The sequence below is a fragment of the Pantherophis guttatus genome, chromosome 2 (genome assembly GCF_059756535.1).
Source record: "Pantherophis guttatus breed Tessera chromosome 2, ASM5975653v1, whole genome shotgun sequence".
Taxonomy (NCBI): Eukaryota; Metazoa; Chordata; class Lepidosauria; order Squamata; family Colubridae; genus Pantherophis; species Pantherophis guttatus.
In genome coordinates this window covers 78,123,240-78,149,369 of record NC_142064.1, presented here as the reverse complement: position 1 = coordinate 78,149,369, position 26,130 = coordinate 78,123,240, and the positions used below count along the sequence as shown (strand labels likewise).

At 38.1% G+C, this 26,130-nt stretch overlaps 1 protein-coding gene across 4 annotated transcripts in view; it reads right to left on the bottom strand.

Annotated features, from left to right (window-relative positions):
- CNTLN (centlein) overlaps positions 1 to 26,130 on the bottom strand; it is a 200,038-nt gene that overhangs the window by 104,086 nt on the left and 69,822 nt on the right. For 2 of the 4 annotated variants that reach the window (XR_015732281.1, XM_034410493.3), the window contains exons 8-10: positions 19,890 to 20,084; positions 8,231 to 8,404; positions 3,350 to 3,475 (exon numbers count right to left, since the gene is read on the bottom strand). Coding sequence is in view for 3 of the 4 variants with exons in the window: in XM_034410493.3 (XP_034266384.2) it covers positions 3,350 to 3,475; positions 8,231 to 8,404; positions 19,890 to 20,084 (495 nt within the window). In the remaining variant the exon portion in view is untranslated. The remainder of the gene's footprint in view (positions 1 to 3,349; positions 3,476 to 8,230; positions 8,405 to 19,889; positions 20,085 to 26,130) is intronic. The other 2 variants (XM_087886302.1, XM_087886303.1) reach the window with 2 other exon arrangements.

Sequence of the window (26,130 nt, the reverse complement as noted above, 5' to 3'; positions counted from 1 at the left end):
CAAAATGGACAAAACGACTTATGGTATGGAGGAAAGTAAAGCAGAATTTGAAGTGCAATTGTGCACTGATGATGAACCTGCATCTGCTAAAATGTATAAAACTTTATTGAAATTTGAAACAAGGAAGACAGGTTAAAAGATGTATGAGAAAGTGAGCTAAGAATATTGGTTATAATATGTGGAAATATGTGGTTAAAAGGGCTGAAATTTATACTGTGCTATGATCTCAAAAATAATTCTTATAAAATGTTGTGTTGTTGATACATGGCAACAGAAAAATTACCTGGAACAGGGGTCCTCAAACTTTTTAAACAGGGGGCCAATTCAAGGTCCCTCAGACTGTTGGGGGCTGGACTGGCTGGGTGGGCATGGCTAGGTCATATGACTAGGTGGCTGTGGCCAATTTAAGAGTCCATTAAACAATGCACACAAATTAAACTTTAATTTGTTTTGCTCCTGGGGGTGTTTTATTTGCTTTTGTTTGCATGTTGTTCTTTTAGTTGACTTTTCTTTTTACTAGATCATTTTTTCAGTTGTTTTAGGAGTCTAGTGGGCTACTTCAGTTTTGCAGCAATTCCTCTGAGCCCCAAGGAGCTTACAATCAACAAATCTCTCTCTCTGTGTATCTGTCTCTCTGTGTGTCTCTTTTCTCTCTGTGTGTGTGTCTCTCTTTCTCTCTCTCTGTCTATCTCTTTCTCTGTCTCTGTCTCTCTCTCTTTCTGTTTCTCTGTTTCTATCTTCTGGAGGTGGGGGAGGTGAAAAACGGGCCTGTTTGTCACTTCCCCCATCTCCAGAAGCATTCTGCAGTCCAAAAAAGGGCTAAAAAGTCCTATTTTTTGGCCCAAAACGGGCTAAATAGGTCCATTTTTTTGGCCAAAACCGGGCTAAAACGGGCCATTTTTTGGCCTCCTGGGGTGTCTGCATACCCCATTTTTCACCTCCTCTGCCTCCAGAAGCATTCTTCAGGCCAAAAACAGGCTAAAAATGCCATTTTTTTTGGCCAAAACTGGGCTAAAATGGGCCCTCTTTTGGCCTCCTGGGGTGTCTGCGCACCCCATTTTTCACCTCCCTTGCCTCCAGAAGATAGACAGAGAGAGAGAGAGAAAGAGAGAGAAATGTTGGGAAATTTTTTTCTTCATGTTGCAATAAAGTGTATGAAATAATAATCTGTTTTTTTCACATATTTATTCTTGTATATTTACATGATTGCTAGTTACATAATATGTCTCATGCCAGTTTTTATGATTTTTAAAATTCAAACGATTTATGTGACTGAATCCATGATTCCATGCATTAGGCTGATATATATGAAAAATGTGAAAATATTCTACATAAAATGTCTGCATCTAAAACTTTCAATTTTATATGTACAGATTTGTACAGTTGCAGAGTAAGGATATATCGTCATGAAAAAGTAAGTATGCCCATGGAAATTTTTGACATTTTTAATGTTTCAACGTACAGATATTTGGTTTTCATTTCAATGATATTGATAAAGGATGTATGAGATTACAAATATCATTTGCATTTTGTAATCCATTTGTGTAATTTAAATAAAAGCATATGTAGATTTTGCATGCAAAAGTAAGTGCACCCCTATTATTTATTATTTATAAAATACCTCACATTAGAATCACACCCGCCAAATCTGGAGCAAATGCTTAGAACATCATTGGTGAAAATTTGGTAGCTTGCCTTATTGAAACTTCAGATATTTATTCTGATTTGTTCTTTGTTGTTGAAATGTAAGATATCGCCATACCTAGATCAAAAGAGGTCTCTAGGCCTTCAGAAAGAAGGTTAGAGATACTTATGCAATTGGGGAGAGATTTAAAAATATTGCCAAAGAAATAGACATCAATAATTCCACTGTCTGGAGAGGAGAAGATTTCCAACAATTGCCAACTTGTCCAGGCCAGGCCTGGACAAAGTTCCACCAAATTTAGCATGAGAGCAGAATACAAGATGCTGAAAGAACCTAGAATTTCATCATGTAACCGCCAGTAGTGATCTATTACTACTATCAAAATACTTGAATTAATCATCAGAAAGCTGCACAAATTAAATCTACATAGAATATATGTCAGGAGGAAACTTTGTTGTGTAGAAGGGCAAGCTACTAATGAACTTCTAGGCAAAGTCAAGATTTCTGGAACAATGTACTATGGACAGATGAAGCAAAGATGGTTTATTTGGCCATAGTACTAGTACTATGTTTGATGAAAACCAAGGATAGTATTTCACCAGAAGAATCTGATACCAACTGTATCAGGTTCTGTAATCTGTAATGTTACAGTTTGGGATTGCTTAGCTGCATTAGGATTTGGGCAGCACAACATCACAGTTTCTACTAGGAATTCTCCAGAGGGTGCTTGGGGATAATGTGAAAGCATCTGTCAGAAAACTGAAGCTCATCCCAAACTTGAGCTTGGAACATGACAATGACTTTAAATATCACAGTAAATCAGCCAAAGATTGGATAAAAAATATAAAAGTAAGGGTTCTGGAATGGCCAAGTCAAAGTCTGGATCAAAATCCCACTGAGATGCTGTGGATGGATTTAAAATGGGCTGTGCATGTAAAAATCCCTCAAACATTGCACAACTGAAAAAAAATCTGAATGGTGGAATGGGAAAGATTTCTTCCTGGTCAATATCAGAGACTGATAGACAGTTATAAAAAAAATTATTTACGTTTGGTTTTATCAGTTATTAGAAAGAAAGATTTACTTCCTTTTCCCACAGAAGGAAATAGCACATCTGTTAATTTTTTGTTCAATAAACGACTACAAAATCAAATTTTCATATTTTTGTTCAGTGATATCACCTTTATCTTTATATACTGTTTGAATGAAGATAAAATGTGCATATATGTTAAAAAAGATTTAACATAGTAAAAAAGTACTTTTTTGCATGATTATATACAGAGACCACAGATTTTGCACTACTGACTTGAAATAGCTACACATGTTGATTCTACTATCCGTGTGGCTGGAAACAGAGATTCAAGGCATAGGCAAACAATGCTATTTAAACTTTATATATGTAATTTATAACATTGGAAACAGACAAAGAAGTCCTCTTAAGAATAGACAAATATATTTGCCCAGATCCAGATCCTACAATTATTAATTAAAACATCTCCCAGACTACTTATGTTACAGCTGCAACATTTTACACAAATAAACTTATACAAAGAAAAAAGATATACTTTTATGTACATAATAAAACATATCTTTCACCCAATTCATTTTCAATTTCAATGGACATGACAATGTACCATAAATTGCACAAAATGTGTTGTGGGTCTATTGATGTCAAGAAAAAAAGTGATGTATTTTAATTTTCACCTTTAGTTGTAGTGTCTTTTCTAAGTTTTCAATCTTTCTTTCAGCTATTTTGAGCTTTCTTAGTTCTTCTGACTCTTTCAAAAAGCTCTTTGGGGACAGAGACCTTGAACGTTTCACAGGTGGTTTCTGGAGAATAAAACAAGGACATGGTTGAAGTGGTTGGAACGCTGGATTATGAAAGACATGCAAAATTAAAGAACAAGTAATTTTGAATACTAATAATGAATTATAAAAAAAATCCTGCGTGGTATACTAGAGAAATAACAAGCAGAATTACCACAGCGCTACCACTAAAGGTTTCTCTGTGACTCGTTAATGAGAATATTCATTTACATTTACATTGTTTCTTTCAGAATAATGATGTCCCATTAGGGAAGACTAAAGGGTTATAGTCTCAGAAATGCAAGAAACCTCATTACAAAGGAGGGGATAGAGGCTGATCTAATTGCTCTATAAGGGTCCAAGGTTACACTTGATAGGACAACCAGAAACAAGAGGGAAAGAGTTTTTTCCCTCTGAAATAGTTTAACACACTGTGAAGTTGAAGGAACAATATGCTTGAGGAATATAAATAAAACAGACAGTAGATCTTATACCATAATGACCATATGGTCATTAAATATAATATGCCTAACTAGAGACAAGAATATGTGTTTATATTATGTGCAGCTTCATATAGCAATCTGGAGATAGGATGTGTGAAATGAGCACTTAAACTGGGCAACCTTCTTGCTTGTACTATGTCAAATGTTTTTATGTAAAACAAATAAAATATACAGATTAGTTTTACTGAATTTCAGTAACTGTGATTAGCATATGGAGCAACATTTTAATCATAATACTAATCTTAAAGTTTTAATGATTTAATAACTTAACTGTGCAAAATATGAAGTGACATTTTGTCCATGGATTTTTTTTTAGTTAATTAAAAAAAAATTACATTCTTCCAAAAGTCATTGCAGTTGTTCTTTTGAATTAAAGAAAAGGGGATGGGAGAGTTTAGCTTTTAATTTTGAACAGAAAAAAGGTAGGAAGTACAGACTTTTGCCCATGACTGAGATTCAGTTTAAAAATATGTTTTCTTTGAAGCATTATTTCATGAGTACAATTTAAAGAAAAGAGGCTAATTTATTTTATCTATTAAACTATCTATTAATCTATTTAATATCTATTAAAATAAATCACATTATGAGTCAAAGTACGCAGGAATAAGAATTCCATATATGTATGGAAATTATGGAACATAAATGAACATATTTGGCAGGGAATAGATTGAGTAATACTTATTTACGTATTAGATATAATTCCCACTAAATGTATCCTGATAATGATGTGCAAGAGGATCTGGGAGTGAACATGAGAATGTTTGATCAGAAAAATATTGAGATTGAATTTGAGTAAGATATGTTATTCTTGTCAGGTTACAAGAATGATCTGAAAAAAGATGATATATTGGATATACAAATGAATCAGCTGATGTTTTCATAATTAAAGGAACATAGATGTAGAAGGTGTAGCCCACTGCTGCATAATGGGAAGAGAAAGAGACTCAAAAAGGACTTTCCTCAGCTTTTCAGGCTGTTAAGAAGATTTGAACTTTCAGACTTGCAAGATTATATTTATGAAGTCTTACAACAAAATAGAATTAGTTCATTCAGCTGCGTTTCCTATTTGATTTACTTGGGAAGACTGACAAACAAATAACAAAGCAAAGTTGATTACACTGGGATTAACAGTGACAGAATAAAAAAGCTGATTACACTGGGATTAATAGTGATAGAATAAAAATGGATAAGGACGGATACACTTAAAAAGGAAGAGAAGAGAAGGAAATGGGGAAGAAAAAGAAGGAGAAGAAGGCAAGGGAATGGGAGAAAGGGAGGAAAGTGTCAAGAAATGGAATTGTGGAGAAATTAAAAGAAAATAGTTAGGAGACTTGGATAATCTTCCTATACTATACAAAGGAGACCTGTTAAAAGTTTTTTTTTTTTTTTTTTTAATTTGATTTATATGCCGCCCTTCTCCGGAGACTCAGGGAGGCTTACAATGCGTTAAGCAATAGCCTTCATACTTTTGTATATTTTTACAAAGTCAGCTTATTGCTCCCACAAACTGGGTCCTCAATTTACCTACCTTAGAAAGGATGGAAGGCTGAATCAACCTTGAGCCTGGCAAGATTCGAACTTACTAATTGCAGACAGATGGAATTAAATTACAATGCATTAGTCTGTTGAGCTATCCAGACTCTTTTGAAAAACTTTTTGATTAGGGCAGCGGTAAAATGCATTTACCTTCACTACTGGTTCACAAATATGAGCGCGCGCGCACATCTTCTACACATGCGCAGACTCTTCTGCACATGTGCAGAGGGTCAAAAACGGGACAGAATGACGTCCCAGCGGGTGGGCGGAGCCTTCCGCCGCCAGCCCTACTGGCTCATGTGAGCCGGATAGATCCGGCCGGATTTCACCACTGGATTAAGGAGAATGGAAAAATGAAAAGAAATCAAGTTCTCTATGGAATATTATTTGAAGGTACAGTTGGTTTATTTGATCAAGATTAAAGTAGTTATTTTATTGTTTTACTGTTTATACTGTTATTTCTATGTTGTTATATATAATCCCTATTGAACTTTTGCTGACCAGGAGTAAAAGATAAAGTTTTAAGGATTTATTTATAGATAAGCAATGAGATATGGGATGAAGAGTTTGTTTGTTGTATTTTAAGATAAGGTGGTAACTTGTTAAAATTGTTTATACCTCTTGTGACTAAGGACGAAGTTTTCTTTCTTTCTTTCTTTCTTTCTTTCTTTCTTTCTTTCTTTCTTTCTTTCTTTTCTCTCTCTCTCTCTCTCTCTCTCTTGCTATATTCTTTTTTCCTGCACACTCTATTTTATATTTTTTGTCATTTATATTAGTTGTTAATTGTATAATTGTAATGCTTAATAAAATTATTTTAACATAACAAAGTAAAAAAGTAATTAGTCTTAGCCTTTGCCTAAGTATGAAGGAGATGAGTTTTTTTATCTATACACCAAGGCAATAGGGACTAATTATTACCCAGGGGGAGGGGGGCACTTTAAAAAAAAAAATCCCTATTCAGGCTTTTAATCCCACCCACTTTATTTCAAAAGCTGTGTGGCACAGTTATATAGAAAAAAGCGTCTTAGAAAGAGAAGGAGCTATAATATTTTTAATATTTAAAAGAAGTAACTACAGGCCTGCACAAGAGCACCTTGGATGCCAACAATGTTACTACTTGTGCACATGAACAAAAGAACCACTTTCTTCTGAATACAGAACACTGGAGTGACCCTTCCCAGTATTCATCTCCAAGAAGAGAAAGATGACAGGGCTAGATAAAGCTTTGCGGGATAAGAAAGTCATTTTTGAATCTCTACAGACTGGATCTGAAGTCCTGCTAGGTCACATTCAGCTCATAAATTTCAGAGTTTTATTATCCATAGTTATTATTATTATTCATTACATTTTATATTATCTAATTCCCAAAGATTCTACATGATCTACATGAGTATCAGGAGTTCTATTATTATGCAACTGCATTGCAGAACAATTTTTCCAACCCAATTTGCTATACTGAAATGTCACTTTATAAAATGGCATCAACATATAGGAATATCTATAACAAATTCAGTATTTACAAATGCCCATTTAAGAGTGGATAGACAGATACATCAAGTCCAAATTCTGAAGCACTTAATAAGTAATTGTTTTATTTTTGTCTATCTTGAAACTGAAATTTCAGGTGATCTAACCTCAAACTGTTAAGACCGCTGCCTACCTTTTCTCTTATTTATATGCTGCTCATGCCAATGTTCTTGGGTGATTTACAAACATACAGATACCCAATTCCAAATCATTTAAACATTCTAAAAAATAATCATAAAAATAATTGTTTGCAAATCTCTAAAGGGCCTGACAAAAAGTGAGGTTTTTAAACCCTTTTTGAACTGTAAATAGATAGGCCAGTCTGAAAGTGACAAATCATTCCATAATATGGATCCCACAATGGGAAAGGCAGAATTTGCTGATGTTATATCGGATGGAACCTGCATCCAAAGTGCCTCACTGTAGTCTTAAGAGTATGAGATGAACTATATGGCAAGGGTTGATCTTGGGTCTAAACATTGTGAATTTTTATGTACCAAAGTCAGCATCTTAAATTTGACCCAGAAAGCAAGTGGCAGTCAATGTAGCAATCTCAGTGCAGAAAATATATTACTTCTCACAATTATAGCATCTTTTTTTATTTGAATTATGTTTGAGTATCAGGTCTCAGCAGATATTTTAATAGAATGTATTGTTCTTTATTTGTGTTCTGATTAATGATGCAGTGAAACAACGCATAAGCTTTCAAAGCAGAATAAAAGAAAATTTCTTTAGAAACAAAATAAATGTAAAAATACTGCCTTTAGAATCAGTAATTAATTCTAAAAGTAAAGTAACATCATTTGTATAAACTCCTAACTCAGCATTTTCACTAATTACAAATTTTTAAATCCAAACTTGATTTCTTTAACTTAACCTCAGTTTCATCTGTTTGGAAAAAACAGACAACCACACAAACACTATCAAGTAATAAATATTCATCTAAGAATTCTACAAAGAATTGAACTTTTAAATAATTTCATTAAATTAACAATCCTTTATCCACTGTTTAATAAGGTAAAACTTCCTACTCCCAAAAGTTATTTTAACAAGTCTTTGGCAGATAATAAAAACACTCTTCGATAAAGCTTCCAGAATTATAAGTAGCATTGACAGTTATTAAAACTGTTATTATCCGAGTCCCAGACCAAAATGTCAAACTTTGCCAACCTCATTTTGACACAAATACACAAGGCAATAAATGCTTTCCTACCTTGTATTTTTTCTCAGCCCTAGTACTGATGCAATCCAAGAAATCTCTACTGCAAAGACTATGATTTGCCAGTGAACGATTTGTTCTTTTCAATTTTTTTTGCAAAAGCTCTATTTCAGTCTTTTGAGACATTACGAGGTATTTTAGCTCTGTTAAAGAATACTGTTGGAATTCCTAGAAAATGGAAATACAATACCTTAGAATACTGTAGGTAAAATCAATATTTGGAGTAGCATTTGCAATGACATCATGCTTACTTTTTAATTAAGTATTTACTTAATTAAATAACAAAAGCCAATTGTTTATACAAAAGGAGGTAGGACTAAGACTCAAATGGATGAAATTAGACCAGTGGGGGTTCCTCCTGGTTCGGCCGAGCCGGTAGCAATGACAATATGATGTCACCAAACCGGTTCTCTTTGTTTGGGAGCTGGGCCCTCCCGCCCACCCGCGTTATTCTTACCTTTTATTTGGCCCCACTCCCAATCTATTGCTGCCTCCCGAGTCCCAGCTGATCGGCTAGAAGGAAAAAAACTTTAAACTCTTGCTGCGGGGCTTCAAGGGCCGCCCTACAGCTGATCAGTGTTAAAAGGCAGTGTGGTGGTAAACTGGTGCCTCCAAAACAAATGGGTAGACTGGTGCCTCCAAAAACAAATGAGTAGACCGGTGCCTCCAAACACAAATGAGTAGACTGGTACAGCTCTGCAAGCAGTTAAAAGCCTGGTAGACCAGTACCTCTGCTAAATCCTAAAGAATTGTTACATGACCATCAAGCCACGCCCACAAAATAAGCCATGCCCACAGAACCAGTAGTAAAAAAATTTAGAACCCACCCTTGAATTAGACCCATACTAATATATCTATATGCTATATTCAAAGACAGGACCATGGACTTTTCTTTGTACTGTACCTATTAAAATCATGTGGCCTCCGCTCACAACAGTTTAAATAGTTGCCCCAGGCATTTTATTTACTTAATTTCATAGTCCTTTTTATCTCAAGATTATTATATACATAGCAATATGCTAATTATAAAAACCTTGATATACATTTGTTATGTCTTACCTTTCCTATCACAGGTTGGTTCCCATATTCTACCATGACTTGGGGCCGTGATGGCGAACCTATGGCACATGTGGCAGAGGTGGCATACAGAGCCCTCTCTGCTGGAACACGCACCGTTGCCCCGGTCTCCGTGGCGTTTCTTTCATGAGCTTCTGTTTCCCTGAAAATGACGAAACAGAAGCTCATGAAAGAAAAAGATTTTATCACTTGACATGCTGCCGATGTTGGGATGCCCTGCCTCCTGCCAGCCAGCATATCTGTGCATGGGCACATTTGTGCGTGTTTAGGCATGTCCCTGCATGCGCACACATGTGTGTTTGTGCATGCGCATCTTTCAGTTTGGGCACTCGGTGTCTGAAAGATCCGCCAATACTGATTTAGGGCATTTCCTTTGTGCCTGTCAGGTTCTCTGCCCATGTTAATTTCTTTTTTTTTAAGATTATCCTTTTAATTAAAACATCTGCAAAAAAAGCTAATGGGCTGCACAACAATGTACCAGATCCCAGTACCCATTTTTAATTCCAAGAATGTCCTTGGACCTTACATACATCCCACAGGAATGAGAGAAATGATGACCACAAGTCCCACACCACTATAAAAGGTGACCAGACAAAAGATTTGGTGAAAAAAAATAATAATATTCAAATTACTATAGGGAATAGAAGTAAGCAGCTCCAACAATATGTCTCCTGCTAAGTGGCAACGCTGGCAATGACTACATTGTGGATGAGAAAACTCATTTTGTGAACAGCAACAATTTTGCTAGAGAGTATGTAATATGTTCAAAATGCCAAACCTGATAGAGATTACTAATTCTGCCCCCGAGGCTAAAACATACAGTATGAAGAACAGTTGCAGGAACTGGGTTGTAGGAAAATAGGCGGAGGAAGGTAGATCATTTGATATGTTTGCCATCTTCAGTTGTTTATAAAAATAATAAAGGAGGGATATAAATAAAATAAAAAACATCACAACTATATGAGCTAATTTTTTTTTTCCCTTTGGGTACATTAACAGAATCTGGCAAGTCTGAAGGTACAAATCTCCCATTGCCTCTTTAACCACCCAATCAGTTATGGTGGGTTTTAAGAAGCTAGTATGGGACTTGGGTAGATTTGAGACCACCTCTTCTAGATAGAATCTGCCTAATACATGCAATCAATATAAACTACTGTGTATCCCCACCTATCAGAATGTACCACTGGACGAGACACAGGAATGGTATTTCTCTGTAGGACTTTACATTCTATGGAACAATTTGCACCCCAAGCTGTTATTACCCAGGTCGCGTAGGCAGATGCAGGCTTCAATAAAGTTCTTTATTGCTTTTCTATCCCACAACAAATGGCCCTACAATGGCCGGTAAACGTCCACCTCAAACTTTCCCAAAGTCAGCCACCCACAGTCAGTGCAACAAGTCCCACAAACTAAAGCCAATAGTCACTAGAGCTGATTCACAAGGCTAGGAGGAAGTTTGTAGTCCAAAAGCAAGGTGCAAAGTCCATAAGGCAAGATCTGTAGTCCACAAGCAAGGTCAGAATACATAGGGCAAAACACGATCCGAAGCAGAGTTTACAAAGGCCAGGGAAGTGCGTGCCAAAGTCAAATAATTGTTTCTCACAAAGACACCTTCCCTCGGCCTCTGATTAAATCAGCTCAAGCCAGGTGTTTCTTGTGAGGAGGAGCAAGGTGGCTTCCTTGCCAGCAGCCTCACAGAACTCCTTCGAGTTTCCTTCTGCTCCACTCTTCATGCCCTCAGATCAGATGGGGGAGGCAGCTGTTCCTCATCAAAGGGGATCTGCTGCTTGTCATCACCACTGCCTGTCTACCAGCAAGCCTCCCCTGCATTTGTGAGGGCAGGCAGATTACCTCCCCCAATGCCGGAGAGTCCTCAGCCCTGGATTCTCCAGACATTCCACAGGAGATGTGCCATCCCTGTTGGATGATCCTGGTTCCAATTCCGATGAACCAGGATCCGATGGAGCTATGACACAAGCTGAACGTTGTCTCACAGCATTCTGAAAACTTGTTAAGATCTGGTTATTTTGGAAGTCTTTTGGAGGTAGGTTACTGTTGAGAACACTGCCATGAAAAGTTGGATTAGTATTTAGTAAGAGATCATTATTTTTATTGTTTCATTATATTATATATGTTGCTTTGACTGAAGAACATTTAGAATCTTATTCATTCATTCATTCATTCATTCATTCATTCATTCATTCACTCGTTCATTCAATTTATATAGTCTCCCATCTCAAACAAGTGACTCTGGGCAGCAAACAATCATAAAATCAATTAAACCAATTAAAATACAATACAAAAATAAAATTAATATGTGTTCATTACACTTTATGGAAAACTGCATTTTAACTATCAGATGTAAAAGAGATGCCTTCTTCCCATCATGGAGAAACATAAGACAAATGCCACCTTACAGAAATAACTTTGTTGGTGTGTAAACTACCCAGAAACACACTTGGATTTACTTTTTTTAACCTATGGCTTTCAGTTATAATCGTATTAATATCAGGTAACAGCATTTCAGATCCTCTATGGTCATAGCGGCTGCCAAGCACTTTCTAGCTCTTTGTTCCAGATGGCTCTTGCCTTCTTCAGGAACTTCAACCTTTCTTTAGGATCAAGTGCTTCATCCCAACACAAGTGTTGACAGTAACTGCCAAGAAAGTGCTCCCTAAGCACAGTTTTCTGCTAGATTTCCCGCTTCCACAAAACTGTTTAAAGAAAAGGATAGCAGGTTTATTGGACCATTCCCTGTAAAAGCACAGATCAAACCTATGACTTTGTTGGCAGCTTCCAGTCACAGTTAAAATACATTCAGTTTTCCAACATTCCCTCTTTTCTCTCTTTAGCAGTTTTGCCCCATTGCCATCTTGAAGAATGAAAGGAAGAACTTTTGAGATGGAACTTATCTGGATTCCTTGTTTGGGGGGAAAATAGTCAGCTGGAGCTGTTTGAATGCCAAGTTTGGTATACTGACTAAACTGCTGACTAGCAACTGAGACACCTTCAGTACCAGTCCACCTATAGACATGTAAGTGACTTTGGGTCAATCACTCTCAGCCCAACACAGCTCACATGGTGGTTATTGTAAAGAAACTAGGAGGTAGGAGACTGAATATGTATGCCACCCTGAGTTCACCAAAAACAAAGACAGAATAAAACTCTAATAAATAAACCAACAAATAAATGTAGCATTTATGGGACATTCTTGCATATTTACTTTCACAGTTCTGTTCACAGTATTTCCATAAATTAAAGCTACTTGACTGGTCTTCTCTATCTGCTACCCACCAGTAGTTCTCAGAGGAAGAGAATAGATTTCCTGGGGTAGGAGAAGGAAGTTGTTGTACAAGTAATGACTTAGCATATTGTTGTCTTTCATTGCTGATACTTTCTGCCCTTGGCTAGATAAAACTCTGGCAGACCATATGGGGCTTAAATATTCAAATTGATAGAGTCTCACTCAACTTCTAATATTCAAATATGGTTCAAATTAGGCTGCATCTTCTTTGGGATGCTATTAATTCTGCCTTTTGGGGAACTTCTTACTTGCTGGACAGGTTTGGCTCTATGTAAAGATATGCATTAACATTGACTTGGCAGGATGTAGCCTTTCCTTGTTGACACTTTTTAACCTTCGTACCGAGCTATTCAAACAGACAGAGCCAGATTTCCCATCTTTTCTCTAATATAATTCCATCTCAGTATTGGACTACTTCTATATAGTGTTTTAATATCCTATATGTCCTTCACAGGAGACTTTTTTTTTTAATTTTGGCATGAATTGGCTGCTACCCATAACAACAATAACCAACAGACACCCATGTGAAAACCACATTCATGCTCAGATATAGAGGCTGAGTGTGCATCACACATATTATTAAAATGTCCATTATATACCCAATGCTGATATAGACCCCATTGTCAGTAATTTTAATTATTTATGTGATTATGAGATTACTGCTCTCCTTATGTGTATTCCTTTGCCAGAAACCTCTAAGAAGGTTGCAAATTTTTTATCAATAGTCATGGCTTTTATAAACCACTGTTTCAGTTTTTATTTTTTTTCCCTTTTATTCACTGTATTTGAGGAGCTGTCTTTGGAACATTCTGCTGCCAGAGGTGAGACTTGGCTTTCCAGAAGGGTATTAAAACTTGACTCTTCTGGCTGACATGGGGGCTCTGATGGAGATGCTCTACATTGGAAATGATTAATGGAATAAAAAAGAAGATGCCACCCTCATCCTCTTGGTTTTTAGTCTTTATTTAATTCTTACCAGTTTTAATTATTTCTGTATTTATTCTTTTATCATTTTGTAAGTTGCCCAAGTAACTTCAATGGTGAGAAGGGAGGCATATAATAAATAACAATAAATGAATTTCATTGATGTAGGATTATAAAAAAAAAATTAAAAAGTGAGAATGTGACAGAGATTGCTCTACTCGAGCATGAGAGGGGTTCTTCCCGGAAAGGTAAAGGAACAGGAGTCCCTGCAGGTTTTACTCCGCTAGTTGTAACCGATTTTAGGGGGTGGTGATCTTCTCTGTTCCTTTAAGCCATTGAGACAGCCCAAAAAGATAGAAGGGACAAAAATATTTTCTCAGGAGGCCTGATGGAAGAGAGTTCATCAAATACAATAAATAAATAAATGGCAATCAAAGGAGAAACATATTATCCTACAGCAACTATGACCAGGAAGGTGGAGGAGAAGTGATACTTTCAAGACTTGGAGAGAAAAAAAAAGACAAAAGTGGAAAAGAGATGGCATAAGAACTGAATTCAATGAGGCAACAACCAGCACTCTTCAGGTTAGAACAGAGCAATACATAAATATCTCTTAGCACAAGGTCAGTGAGCAAAATGCTACATTCATTCAGAAAAATAACAAGAAAAGGAATAGAAATGTCTTTTCTCTGAAGAAGGCCATTCATCTTTTTATGTACGGCTTTATTCTTGACCGCAATAAAGTATCTATAGTATCCAAATGTGTCTGAGAATCTTCTGCCATGTAAGTTAATAACTGAATAACAGGTTAAGGATTTGGAGAGCTGAGATTGTCCTGCTGTGAAATCTCAAACGTAGGAGGTATCGTGTAACCGTACAAATATTGACAAATGAAGCAAGGCTGGGAAAGAGTAAATGGCAAATATAAGTGTACTATACATGATTTCATAAATCTGGGACACAGTGGAAAGACTTGGGAGATTCTATACACTAACTGCCTTTCAGACAGCAATTATTCTACTGCCTCTATTAATTGCTTCTCTATTGCTGTTATACAGTCACAATCTAGAGCTCACATTCTAGGAAACTTTGGCTTCTTTCTTCACCCTTCTGTCATTAATTCTTTATTGTCATCTACATTAAGTCTTCAGCTCTTTTGCATATGGCAATCGTCTAACCCTCCTAAGCTCCACTGAAACAAACTTGAAACATAGATCTAAGAAAATCTTAAATGCTGCTGACTGAATTATCTGAATGAGTAATCAAAAGGCTTTCAAATAATTTTTGCTGAAAGTATTATACACTTCATAGAGTGGTAAATTTTTCTCACTCTTTCCATATGCAGCAAATTAAAATCTAACTAGTGCATGCTAAAGCAATATAATAGCTAGCTTTGTTTAAGAAGTTAGATTGGACAACCTTAACATTTCTTCAAGCGTAATGACTACAGTACAAAACTGTAGCATACAGTATTAGCTCAAAATGACAGCTGGTTTCATTACAAAATGTTCCATTTGTTCTTATATTTATTATTTCCTAACATGTTCAGTTTTATTAGTCAGATACACTGAAATGTGTAAATTACTCCTGCTGAAATGAAATCTTGTACAATTTTGGGGTAAACCAGGAATTCATGTTATGTATTATCATCTCTATACATTAGAAACTCAATCATACTGAAACAAATTCACTAAAGTGTGGTTTTCAATCTGCTAACTATGCATTCCATAATGGCCTGTAATTATTAAAAACTGACAAGAGCGCTACGCCACCTGTGTTTATGTGAAGCCAGGTAATGAAAAAAACAACAACACTGTCATCACCTTTCAATTCCTGATTGCATTATCAAAACTGTAGCTGAGTTTGGCATCTGGGTGTGACCTTGTTAACTGCTAGGGTAATTAAATTTATTCTATTGGGAAAAGGGATGATAAATTATTAGCAAGAAGATTTTGTTCACATTTTATTAAATTGGCCTGTCAAAGGGTTGGCCAAATTATCAAGGGCCTCATTTATTGGAGGCCAGCCATATTGCCACATCTGTTACAATTATTTATAATTTCAGCAGTTGAAAACCAACTGAGTTAGGCATCCGCCATGTAAAGTAATTTACAAATTATCTGATGAGGGTTTTCGCTACTCCCTCATTTCTCGCCAGCAGAAAGCCGCGCTGTAATTACAGAACACGATTAGGTTCTTTGGGGAACTTATCTTGCACTCATAGCCTGGGTAAGATGCCGCAAGAACATATGGAGGAACTTGTGCTGCTGCTCCCTGAAGCTCGTGACCCGCCTGCCGCTGAGCCCTTGAGTTGCATTTGAATGAGAGTGCCATGGCTAATGTTCTACACATGCACCATTTATGCCACAAAACAAATCGGATCACTGTTAATTATGAAGCTGCTATAATCAGGCCTTCACATCTGTGTAATGTGAAGCGCAGTAGGCTGTATTCCAATAATGTAGGACTACCTTTGGGTCGCAAATTGTGAGCCATATTGCCTCAGTAGTAGTTACCGCATTCAAAGCAAGTCCTTTGATAAAAGCTCATCACAGGCATATTTTTATCCAGAGATGTTTTTTAACACAAGCTTCTCTTTATCGGCTATTGACCAGAACAGCTAAAGCATATGGCACAAGTTCATTAATGAACGAGAGCACACAGCACTCTAATTTAATGAAACCACTTGAGCCATAAAAATCAGATCTACTTAATTCTCCTCCCTTCTTTTTCCTTCCTCTTTTGCATCTATTCAAAACTCATAATACAATATCGTCAGGGATCTTATAAAGATATGGATTATATGTCCTTATCTTTGTAAAAGCAATTATTAAGAGACAACGTAATTTGGGTAAAACAGTCACACAAAATTAAGATTTCAAAAAAAAAAAAAACCCCAATCAATTTCCCCACAAATTATACATACATTGTAGACACGCATATATGAATTATTAGGACATATCATTTGTATTTTAAAAATTACATGTTAGCAGCTGCCATCTAACACAAAACTGCTATTTATTCGGTGAAAGATCTTCCTGTGAAAAGCAGCTAGACAAGCTGTACCCAGATGGCAAAGCAGCTACAGTTTAATTAAGCCACTAAAAGCCGTTCAGTTTTCAGTAAAGGTAATGTAATTTTGAATAATTGTAGGAGGAAAATTACTACAACGTTCTTAAGTTTTATTATAGTAGCATGAATACTGCCAGTATTGAGTAGTTAAAGTTGAGTTGCTGTTCCTATTATAAAGCTTGTACTTTTCTTCTTTTCTTTCTTTTTCCCTTTGCTTGGAGGAAAGAGTTCCTTGACTATCTAGTTTTCTAAGTGAATAAAATCAGTAAAAAGTTTCTGAACAGAACCTTCAGATGCCATACTTTGTATATGATTTGTAAACTGAACTTCTTCCTGGATAGCATAGGCACCAGAATTGTACTAATTGCCTTCCTTCCTTCCTTCCTTCCTTCCTTCCCTACCTACTTAATATATCAATTTAAAAACACCAAAAGAAACACAATTTTAATACATCCCAAAACATCTACTGTACATATTAATACTTTAATGGAAAAAAATGTCATATTTTGCTGATTTATTGCCAATATTACATATTGAAAAGATATATCCTGACAAATACTACAACATATTGGATGTTGGGTTACCAGTAATAATTAAATACCCCAAAAAATATTCTTGAAAGTCATAAGCATTTCAAATAAATGCTGCTAATGATTATATCAAAAAAGAAAAGTGATGCTAAAGGCAGTTTATGTTACACTAAGAAACCATTACCAAGCAACATTTCTCATTGATAGATGCCCTTATATAGAGAATCACTCATTGTTAATTTTCACTGAAAATAATCTGAAATGTTCAAACTGGTCTCTGGCATAAGATATTTTTATTTATTTATATAATCTAGAAATAACTGACATAAAACAATCAAAAGTAAGCCTATTATGAATGTGCAATGTTGATATTTACTTGGGAAAAAACTGGGAATACTTTTCGATTTGTCCACAAGTTGTTTGAATCAGTCAATATTTAGTTATATTAATTTTTATGTGTTCAGATATAAACCCATTTCAACTAACTTTTGAATCAATACAAAGTTTATGTAAAATTATTTTTTCTGAATTATTTCTCATCATATGCAGTTTTGTATGCATGTTTTACGTTAAAATTACAGTTAACCCTTTTATAAATCTGTCTACTTTTAACAATATTATAGCATATTTTGTTTTTCCCATTGCAATCAAATAAGTTTTAACTCCTGGCAATTGCCTAGAAAGGTCCCTACCATTTTGTTGGCAACAGTTTTGGAAGTGGTTTCCATTGTCTGTTTCATAGGGATGAGGGAGAATGATTGGCCCAAGGTTATCCAGCTGACTCACTTGTCTCCTAGTTTCTAGCCCAGTGCCTTTAACCTCTATATCAAACTGGATCTTGCACATTTCCTTAGGCAAAGCTGAATGGGAAAAAATACATAAAAAACACACTATCCTGCCTTCTAAACTACATATTTCTTTGAGTAAGAATTTCCATAATACCTGCTGTCCCCTACTTTTATTTTAGTAACATACAATTGTTTTTCAAGTTCAAAACATTTTTAAGCTAAAGAAAATGTCTGCTGATCTCAGTAGAAATGTTCCAATATGAAAACAGCCCAAGGAATATCACTGGGCCATTTTGAAATCAGAAAATTTTGGGGAAATCGAACAACATCAGCATATTCTTATGGTATCAAAGTAGTTTTTCAACAAGGATCAAAATGTTTTGCACATCTCTATCACATTTATCAGGGAGATGGTTCTTAAATATGACAAATAAATAAATATTTCAGATTTATTACATTATTCTAACCCAGTTATTTATTTTTTCTAGCGTATGGCAATGGTACATTAGCCAGGAGACTACAGTATTAATACAGAGTACTTATTTGGCTGCCTAAGATTGCTAGGTCTGTTTGGTTCATGCTCGCAAACTAATCAGAAGTGCACCACAGGGGGTGAACTAGCTCTGCAAAATGGCATTCTGCAGCGTCATCTAAGGCTTTCCCCTCCACCAATGTCGGCTTGCATTTGGGTGTTGCATTGGGCAGTTCTTGCACCTGTTGGGTTCGTACTTCTGCACAAAGCATTGTTATTTTTCCCACCAAAGTGCTTTCGAACTGGTAGGTTGGCAGTCAGCGTTAGTAAATTGTTCAATTGTTTCAATAGAAAGTATCCTCATTGAGTTCACTTTGGAGCTACTCTATTGTTCAATAACAAATATCGAGAAGGTGCAACATAAACATAGAAAATATTTAGGCTGGCACTTAAACCTCAACTCTAGGAAGCAGAAATGTGGGAACCACACCAGGCTTGGCTTTTGACATTGTTAGCTTTGGAAAAAAAACAATATGAACCAGTAAACTTGAATTGGATTAATGGGCAAGTAGAAAGATTGCCAAATACAATTCATTGAGTACTTCCTGAAGAAGAGTGGTAAAGAGGAGGAGGTACAGGGAGAATGGTTCTACTCAATTTAGAAGGCTGGCACTGCAGTTGAAGATGACAGAAGATTAAAAATTTGCCTACCTAAGAAAAGCCAGACCACAAACTGCCAGTTTGATGGATGGAGAGATGCTGATGAGTGTAAGCCTTCTCTTAACTAGGTAGGTATCAAAGGTTAACATAGGATAGGCATATGTAGTATTTAATCATATAGAGGGGCATATATATTTGCAAGGTGTATGCATAAGTTATGTTATTTTCACAACTTGCTAAAGTGTGCTTATCCAAGGGCAAAGGAAAATGCTTATTTTTGGTACTTTTATAGTAGGCCAGAAGGAGAGGAAAACTTGTTTGCAAAAGAATATAATTAATGAAGCTTGAGGCTAGGAAAACCAAAAACTGTTCTTGTATAGCTTAGCTGAAATTGCCTTTTGCTATCTTTTAGATCATCTAAAATAAGAAAAAAAATGGAATGCTAGTTCAGACTGCCATTTTCAAATTCTTTGAACCTTTAAGCACATTTGATGAATAAGGCAATAACCACCAAGAAAACTTAAGTCTCTTAACTAAATAGATTTTAAACAATAATTTAATATTTCTCATATGATTAAATAAATGTTTTGAAGGGGAAGTATATTTTGCTAGTAAAGTGTGGGTTATCTTAAATCAGGATGGAATATTGTTTGCCTTATTACTGCTATTTCTGCCAAAACACCCTGAACGAATAGTAGGAGTTTCAGATATTGAAGATGATTATCCTGGAAGAGGACCGGTTTTGCATCACTATTATAGCAATACATAAGAATTTCTATAAGCTATTATTTTAAACCCTTCTTTAAAAATCTATATTTTCTCTTACCCCCTTTCTTGGTTCTGGATAAGTCTGGTAGGGAAATGAAGATGCAGAACAGAAGGCCTCATGAAGTTGCTTTTCCAGTTGATTGATATGTTGTTCTTTTTCAAATAATTTATCTTGGAGAGGAACTTGATTTTGCCGGAGTTGAACTTCACTTGCTTTGAGTTTTTCAAAACATATTGTCAATTCATTATAAAGCTAATTAAAACAAATAGATACATTTTATGAAAATGTGTTATCATAAACAAGAGACATGCTGAATATGACAGTCTTCATCCACTAAACAACTAAAAATAGTTAACAAACTTCAAATTCCCCTAACCAAAAATATAGTATTTGAAGACAACTATCTCTCTTATATTCATTTTTTAAACTAAACACATCAAATAGCATGCATGCACAATGATATACAGCAGTGGTCCCCAACCTTTTTATCGCCGCGGCCCGCTGAGCGCGCGCAGGGGTGGGGGCACGGCCCAGGAGCTTTTGCGCACGGCCCATTGCGCATGGCCCAGGAGCCTTTGCGCTGCAGCGTTCATGTCCCCCAGCCACTGCGCGGCCCGGTGCCAGGTACTCCACGGCCCGGCACCGGTCCGCGGACCGGGGGTTGGGGACCACTGATATACAGTATTGACTTTGACAGCAGATCTGTCACTCAGCACTTTAACTCACATGGCAGATATATACTAAACTAAATGCATTAGCACACTATTTAAGAAGTAGTCTATTTTGGAATAATATTGAGGTATATATTGAGGGAGAGAATATACAGAAAGAGAGAAGCCATAGATTAAATAAATATGTAATTTTGTTGTCAATTCTACACAGTTCCATTCTAAGATATAATTCAACAAGACATAGTTCAATGGGATAAAACTATAGAATTAGAAAACAGAATATTTCTAAACAGAATGAATGGAAAATGGTTTCAAGGAAAATTGATGGAGAACTTGCCTGAATCAAAGTGAAAAGAACTGTGCACAGCTATGCTAATGGAAGCATGAAAAATAATGGTGGTAGAACAATGAAGCAAAAGAGTTGGCAAATAAGTAGAATAAGCAAATGAATGTGTATATCTTGGTAAAATGTTTACTAAAAAAAGGAAAGTGAATAGATAAAATTTAAGACATGTAAACATATAAATTAAGAAGTGGTAGAAAGTTAGTAAGTAGTAGGTGGCCTGTTATGAAAAATGAAACTTTGTTTAAAGAGGACAAATGTGGTTGTATAAATCTATATTTCTTGTCCACTGTTATTTGGAAATGAGAGTGGAATATTTCAGAAAAAACATACAGATTACAAACAATGGGAATCAATGTCTTCAGAAGTCCATGTGCTAAACAAATGAAGGAGAGGATCAAGAATGAATGTATGAACAATGAATAACACTGAATACAACATTGAACAAAAAGTGGAAAACAAATACATTGAGGTGGCTTATTCATATACAGAAAATGAATTAGGACAGAATTACAAAACAAATGTATATATTAAAAAAGCATGAATATGGGGGAGGGGGTTGTAAAGATTTTTATCCTGCCCAAGACTTTACTTGTTCCCCAGGTAGCACAGACTCTCGGGGCCTGGGCCTTCGGCTGTTGTGCAACGCCAGATCCGTGGTAAATAAGGCCCCCCTCATTTATGATCTTATTCAGGAGGGCGGAGCGGATGTGGCGGGTATTACGGAGACCTGGTTGGGCCCAGAAGGGGGGGTGCCCCTGGTTGAAATGTGCCCACCAGGTTTCCGGGCATTTCATCAGCCAAGGGCCCAGGGTAGGGGCGGGTGGTGGTGGCGGTTATTATTAAAGAAAGTCTATGTCCGAGGGAGACCACTGTACCTCAGATAGCCGGATGTGAGTCCCTCCTTGTGAAGTGGGGTCGTGGGGTGCAGATGGGCCTGCTGATTACATACTTGGCTCCCTGCTGTGTGACAGCGGCCCTGCCTGAGCTGCCTGACGTGGTAGCCGGGGTGGCAGTTGATACTCCCAGGCTTATGGTTATGGGGGATTTCAACTTGCCATCTGTCGGCGAAACGTCTATGGTGGCTCGGGAGTTCTTGGCTTCGATGATGGCCTTGGACCTGACCCAATTAGTTCAAGGCCCTACTCACTTGGGGGGACACACTCTGGACTTGATTTTTGTCTCTGGTCAGTGGCAGAGTGATCTGGAAAGAGGGGATTTAGTCATCGAGCCCTTGTCATAGTCTGGTCACTCCCTCCTTCGCATGGACTTTTGAACCGCTACACCCCGCCGCAGGGAGACGGAACCGACTAGGTGGTTCCGTCCCAGGCGCCTGATGGACCCGGATAGGTTCTTGACGGAGTATGGGCCATTCCCTGAGGCTCTGGCTCACAGCGCGACTGAAAAGCTGGTGGCCGCCTGGGATAGGGCGGCCGCCGGAGCTCTGGATCGTGTCGTGCCTTTGTGGCCTCTGACTCGGTGCCGATCTCAACTGGCTCCCTGGTTCTCCGAGGAGCTGAGAGAGATGAAGCGCCGGAAAAGACGCCTGGAGAGTGATTGGAGAGCCAGTCGCTCCGAATCTGACCGAACACTGGTGAGGTCTCATATTAAGATCTACCTAGTGGCGATAAAAGCGGCAAAATTTAATTATTTTTCCACTCTTATCGGGTCTGCAGAGAACCGCCCAGCTGCCCTGTTTAGGGTGACCTGCTCCCTCCTTCATCTGGGAGCGAGGGAAGACCCCTTGCAGGGCAGGGCTGAGGATTTTGTGCAATTCCTGCATGACAAAGTCATTCAGATTCGGGAAGGTCTGGACTCTGATTGGGTAGATCAGGATGGACTGATGGAGGGGAATCTTGAGAATGTTATCTGGGAGGGGTTTGACCCTGTGACTCCCGAGGACGTGGACAGGATTCTGGGGAGGCTTAGTGCTGCCACATGTTTATTGGATCCGTGTCCCTCATGGTTGGTGCTGGCCTCCCGGAGGGTTACACGAGGCTGGCTCCAGGGGATTATTAACGCTTCTTTGAGTGAGGGTTACTTCCCCCCCTCTTTGAAAGAGGCGGTGGTGAGGCCTCTCTTTAAGAGGCCTTCCCTGGACCCGGCTGTATTAGCGAATTATCGCCCAGTCTCCAACCTTGGCTTCGTTGCGAAGGTTGTTGAGAGTGTGGTGGCGCGACAACTTCCCCAGTACCTGGATGAAGCTGATTATCTAGACCCGTTCCAGTCGGGCTTCAGGCCAGGGCACAGCACTGAAACGGCATTGGTCGCATTGGTCGATGATCTCTGGAGGGCTCGGGACAGGAGTTGCTCCTCTGTCCTGTTCCTATTAGATCTCTCAGCGGCTTTTGATACCATCAACCATGGTATCATGCTGTGACAATTGAAGGGGTTGGGAGTGGGGGGCACCGTGTTTTGGTGGTTCTCCTCCTTCCTCTCCGACCATGTGCAGTTTGTGTTGGCAGGGGGGCAGAGGTCGACCCCGAGGCGCCTTGTATGTGGGGTGCCGCAAGGGTCACTCCTCTCGCCCCTTCTGTTCAACATTTATGTGAAGCCACTGGGCGAGATCATCTGTGGTTTTGGGGTGAGATTCCATCAGTATGCTGATAATACTCAGCTGTACATCTCCACCCCGAACCACCCCAATGATGCCCTTGACGTGATGTCCCGGTGCCTGGAAGCCGTGCGGATCTGGATGGGGAGAAACAGGCTCAAACTTGACCCCTCCAAGACTGAGTGTCTGTGGCTCCCTGCGGCCCGGTATAGTCAGCTGGCACCATCGCTGACTATTGGGGGTGAAACCTTGGCCCCCACAGAGGGCTCGCAACTTGGGTGTTCTCCTGGATGCACGGCTGTCTTTGGAAGATCATACGATGGCCGTGGCCAGGGGAGCTTTTTATCAGGTTCACCTGGTACACCACCTTTCTGGACCGGGATGCCCTGCGCACAGTCACTCATGCCCTCGTCACGTCCCGTCTGCACTACTGCAACGCTCTCTACATGGGGCTCCCCTTGAAGAGCACTCGGAGGCTCCAGCTGGTCCAGAATGCTGCTGCGCGGGTGATTATGGGTGCGACTCAGTGTACCCATGTAACACCCCTCCTGCGTGAGCTGCACTGGCTCCCATTGGTCTTCCGAGTGTGATTCAAGGTGTTGGTCACCACCTTTAAAGCGCTCCATGGCTTAGGACCGGGGTATATACGAGACCGCCTTCTGCCAACAACAACCTCCCACCGGCCAATACGCTCCCACAGAGAGGGGCTCCTCAGGGTGCCGTCGGCCAAACAATGCCGACTGGCGACACCCAGGAGGAGAGCCTTCTCTGTGGGGGCACCAGCCCTTTGGAATGAGCTGCCCTTAGAGCTTCGTCTTAGCCCCAACCTGCGCACTTTTTGCCGCGCCCTTAAGACCTTTCTGTTTCAGCAAGCCGGACTGGCCTAATATGAATTTTAAATGGGTGTATGTGTGTTTTAAATTGAGGGCCAAATTTTATATATCTGATTTTAATTGGTTTTAAATTTTATAAATTCATGTATTTTAATATGGCTGTACACTGCCCTGAGTCCCTCGGGAGAAGGGCGGTATAGAAATTTAATAAACTTAAACTTAAGCTTTATACAACTCAACACGGTAAACACACCAATACTCCTTTCTTCTATTTTCTACACAACTCTCTCTCAGCTGAGGAGAGTTCAGCTGAGAGCATGTGACTGCCTCAAAATCACCCAGCTGGCTTTCATGCCTAAGGCGAGACTAAAACTCACATTCTCCTGGTTTCTAGGCCAATACTTTTACCCAGGGATGTAAAACTCACATCGTCACAGAGGCTTCATGTGACGTATCGGGACTTTTTTCACCATTGTGTGGCCAGCACATGACGCATCCAGCCTGAAGGCTGGGAGTTTGACAGCCCTGCCTTAACCGCTACACCAAACTGTCTCTCAAATACGGTGAGGATAGGTGAGACTGAAAAAGTCATAGTTAGATGATGTTGATGGGATTTGGAAAAAAAGAATGGGGTTGTTTAAACAAGAAAAGACAGAATATATATATGTGGTGAAAGTTAAAGTTTGTTTGGAAAAAGAAAAAGATATAGAAATTTGTAACTATGTATAATGTACTCAGTGTAAATTAATTACTTCTGTGTTACTATTTTTTCCTCCTCCTCTTCCTCCTCTTCTCCTCTCATGCCTTTCATTTCCTTAGCTTACTATTTATTTATTTTTTAATTTGAGTTATATGCCGCCCTTCTCCGGAGACTCAGGGCGGCTTACAGTGCGTTAAGCAGTAGCCTTCATACTTTTGTATATTTATACAAAGTCAGCTTATTGCCCCCACAAACTGGGTCCTCAATTTACCTACCTTAGAAAGGATGGAAGGCTGAGTCAACCTTGAGCCTGGCGAGATTCGATCTTACTTTAATTGCAGACAGCTGGTGTTAAATTACAGTGCTCTGTCTGTTGAGCTATCCAGGCTCCTATTTCTTAGTACTTCCCTGCATTCTGAATGTAATTTACACTAAAGGAAATAAAGTGATGTATGTATGTATGTATGTATGTATGTATGTATGTATGTTGAATATTTTTGATATGGAACAAATTTCTTCACCTAGATCAGTTGCTAGTTGGGAATTCTGGGAATTTGGAGGGGAAGTATCATGTATGAGAATATTGAACAGTCCAAGAATACATTGATAATGATATTAGTATAATAATTATAATATTTTGTGATGTTTCTAAATCTCATCTATATATAGCTGCAATAGATACGTTGTTAGAAATTTCAGAAATGTTTGGAAATCACATTTCAACATTAATATCTAGTTGGAGTTCATACAATACAACTTCCCCCTTAGTCAAAGCAAATATTCTACATTCAAAGAAACTCCTTGACATCTATTTTATATCGTATTTACAGTACTTCTACCAGAAAAAGAAATATTTTCTAAAAATATATACCAACTATTTTACTAGTCCCAAGCAGACAAAATGCTCCTGCAGTGTGTTCTTTTTAATGAGACTCAATAGATTTGTCCTCACCTAAGACTCAAGGTGGTAAGTCTTAAATCAATACCAAGGATAATAAGACAAGGAGAGTTTCTCAGTCTCTAGACTATCTTATCACAGTACTCAGAAATTTAGTTTAGAAGTTTTGTTTTAAAATACAAGACTTCCTTTCACAAGGTATTGGCTTCTAGATATTTATTCATCAGGATGAATGAAAATTTCATAAAAGAAAGTTATTTCAGTGGACTACAAACAAATCTACATGGGAGCTAACTCAT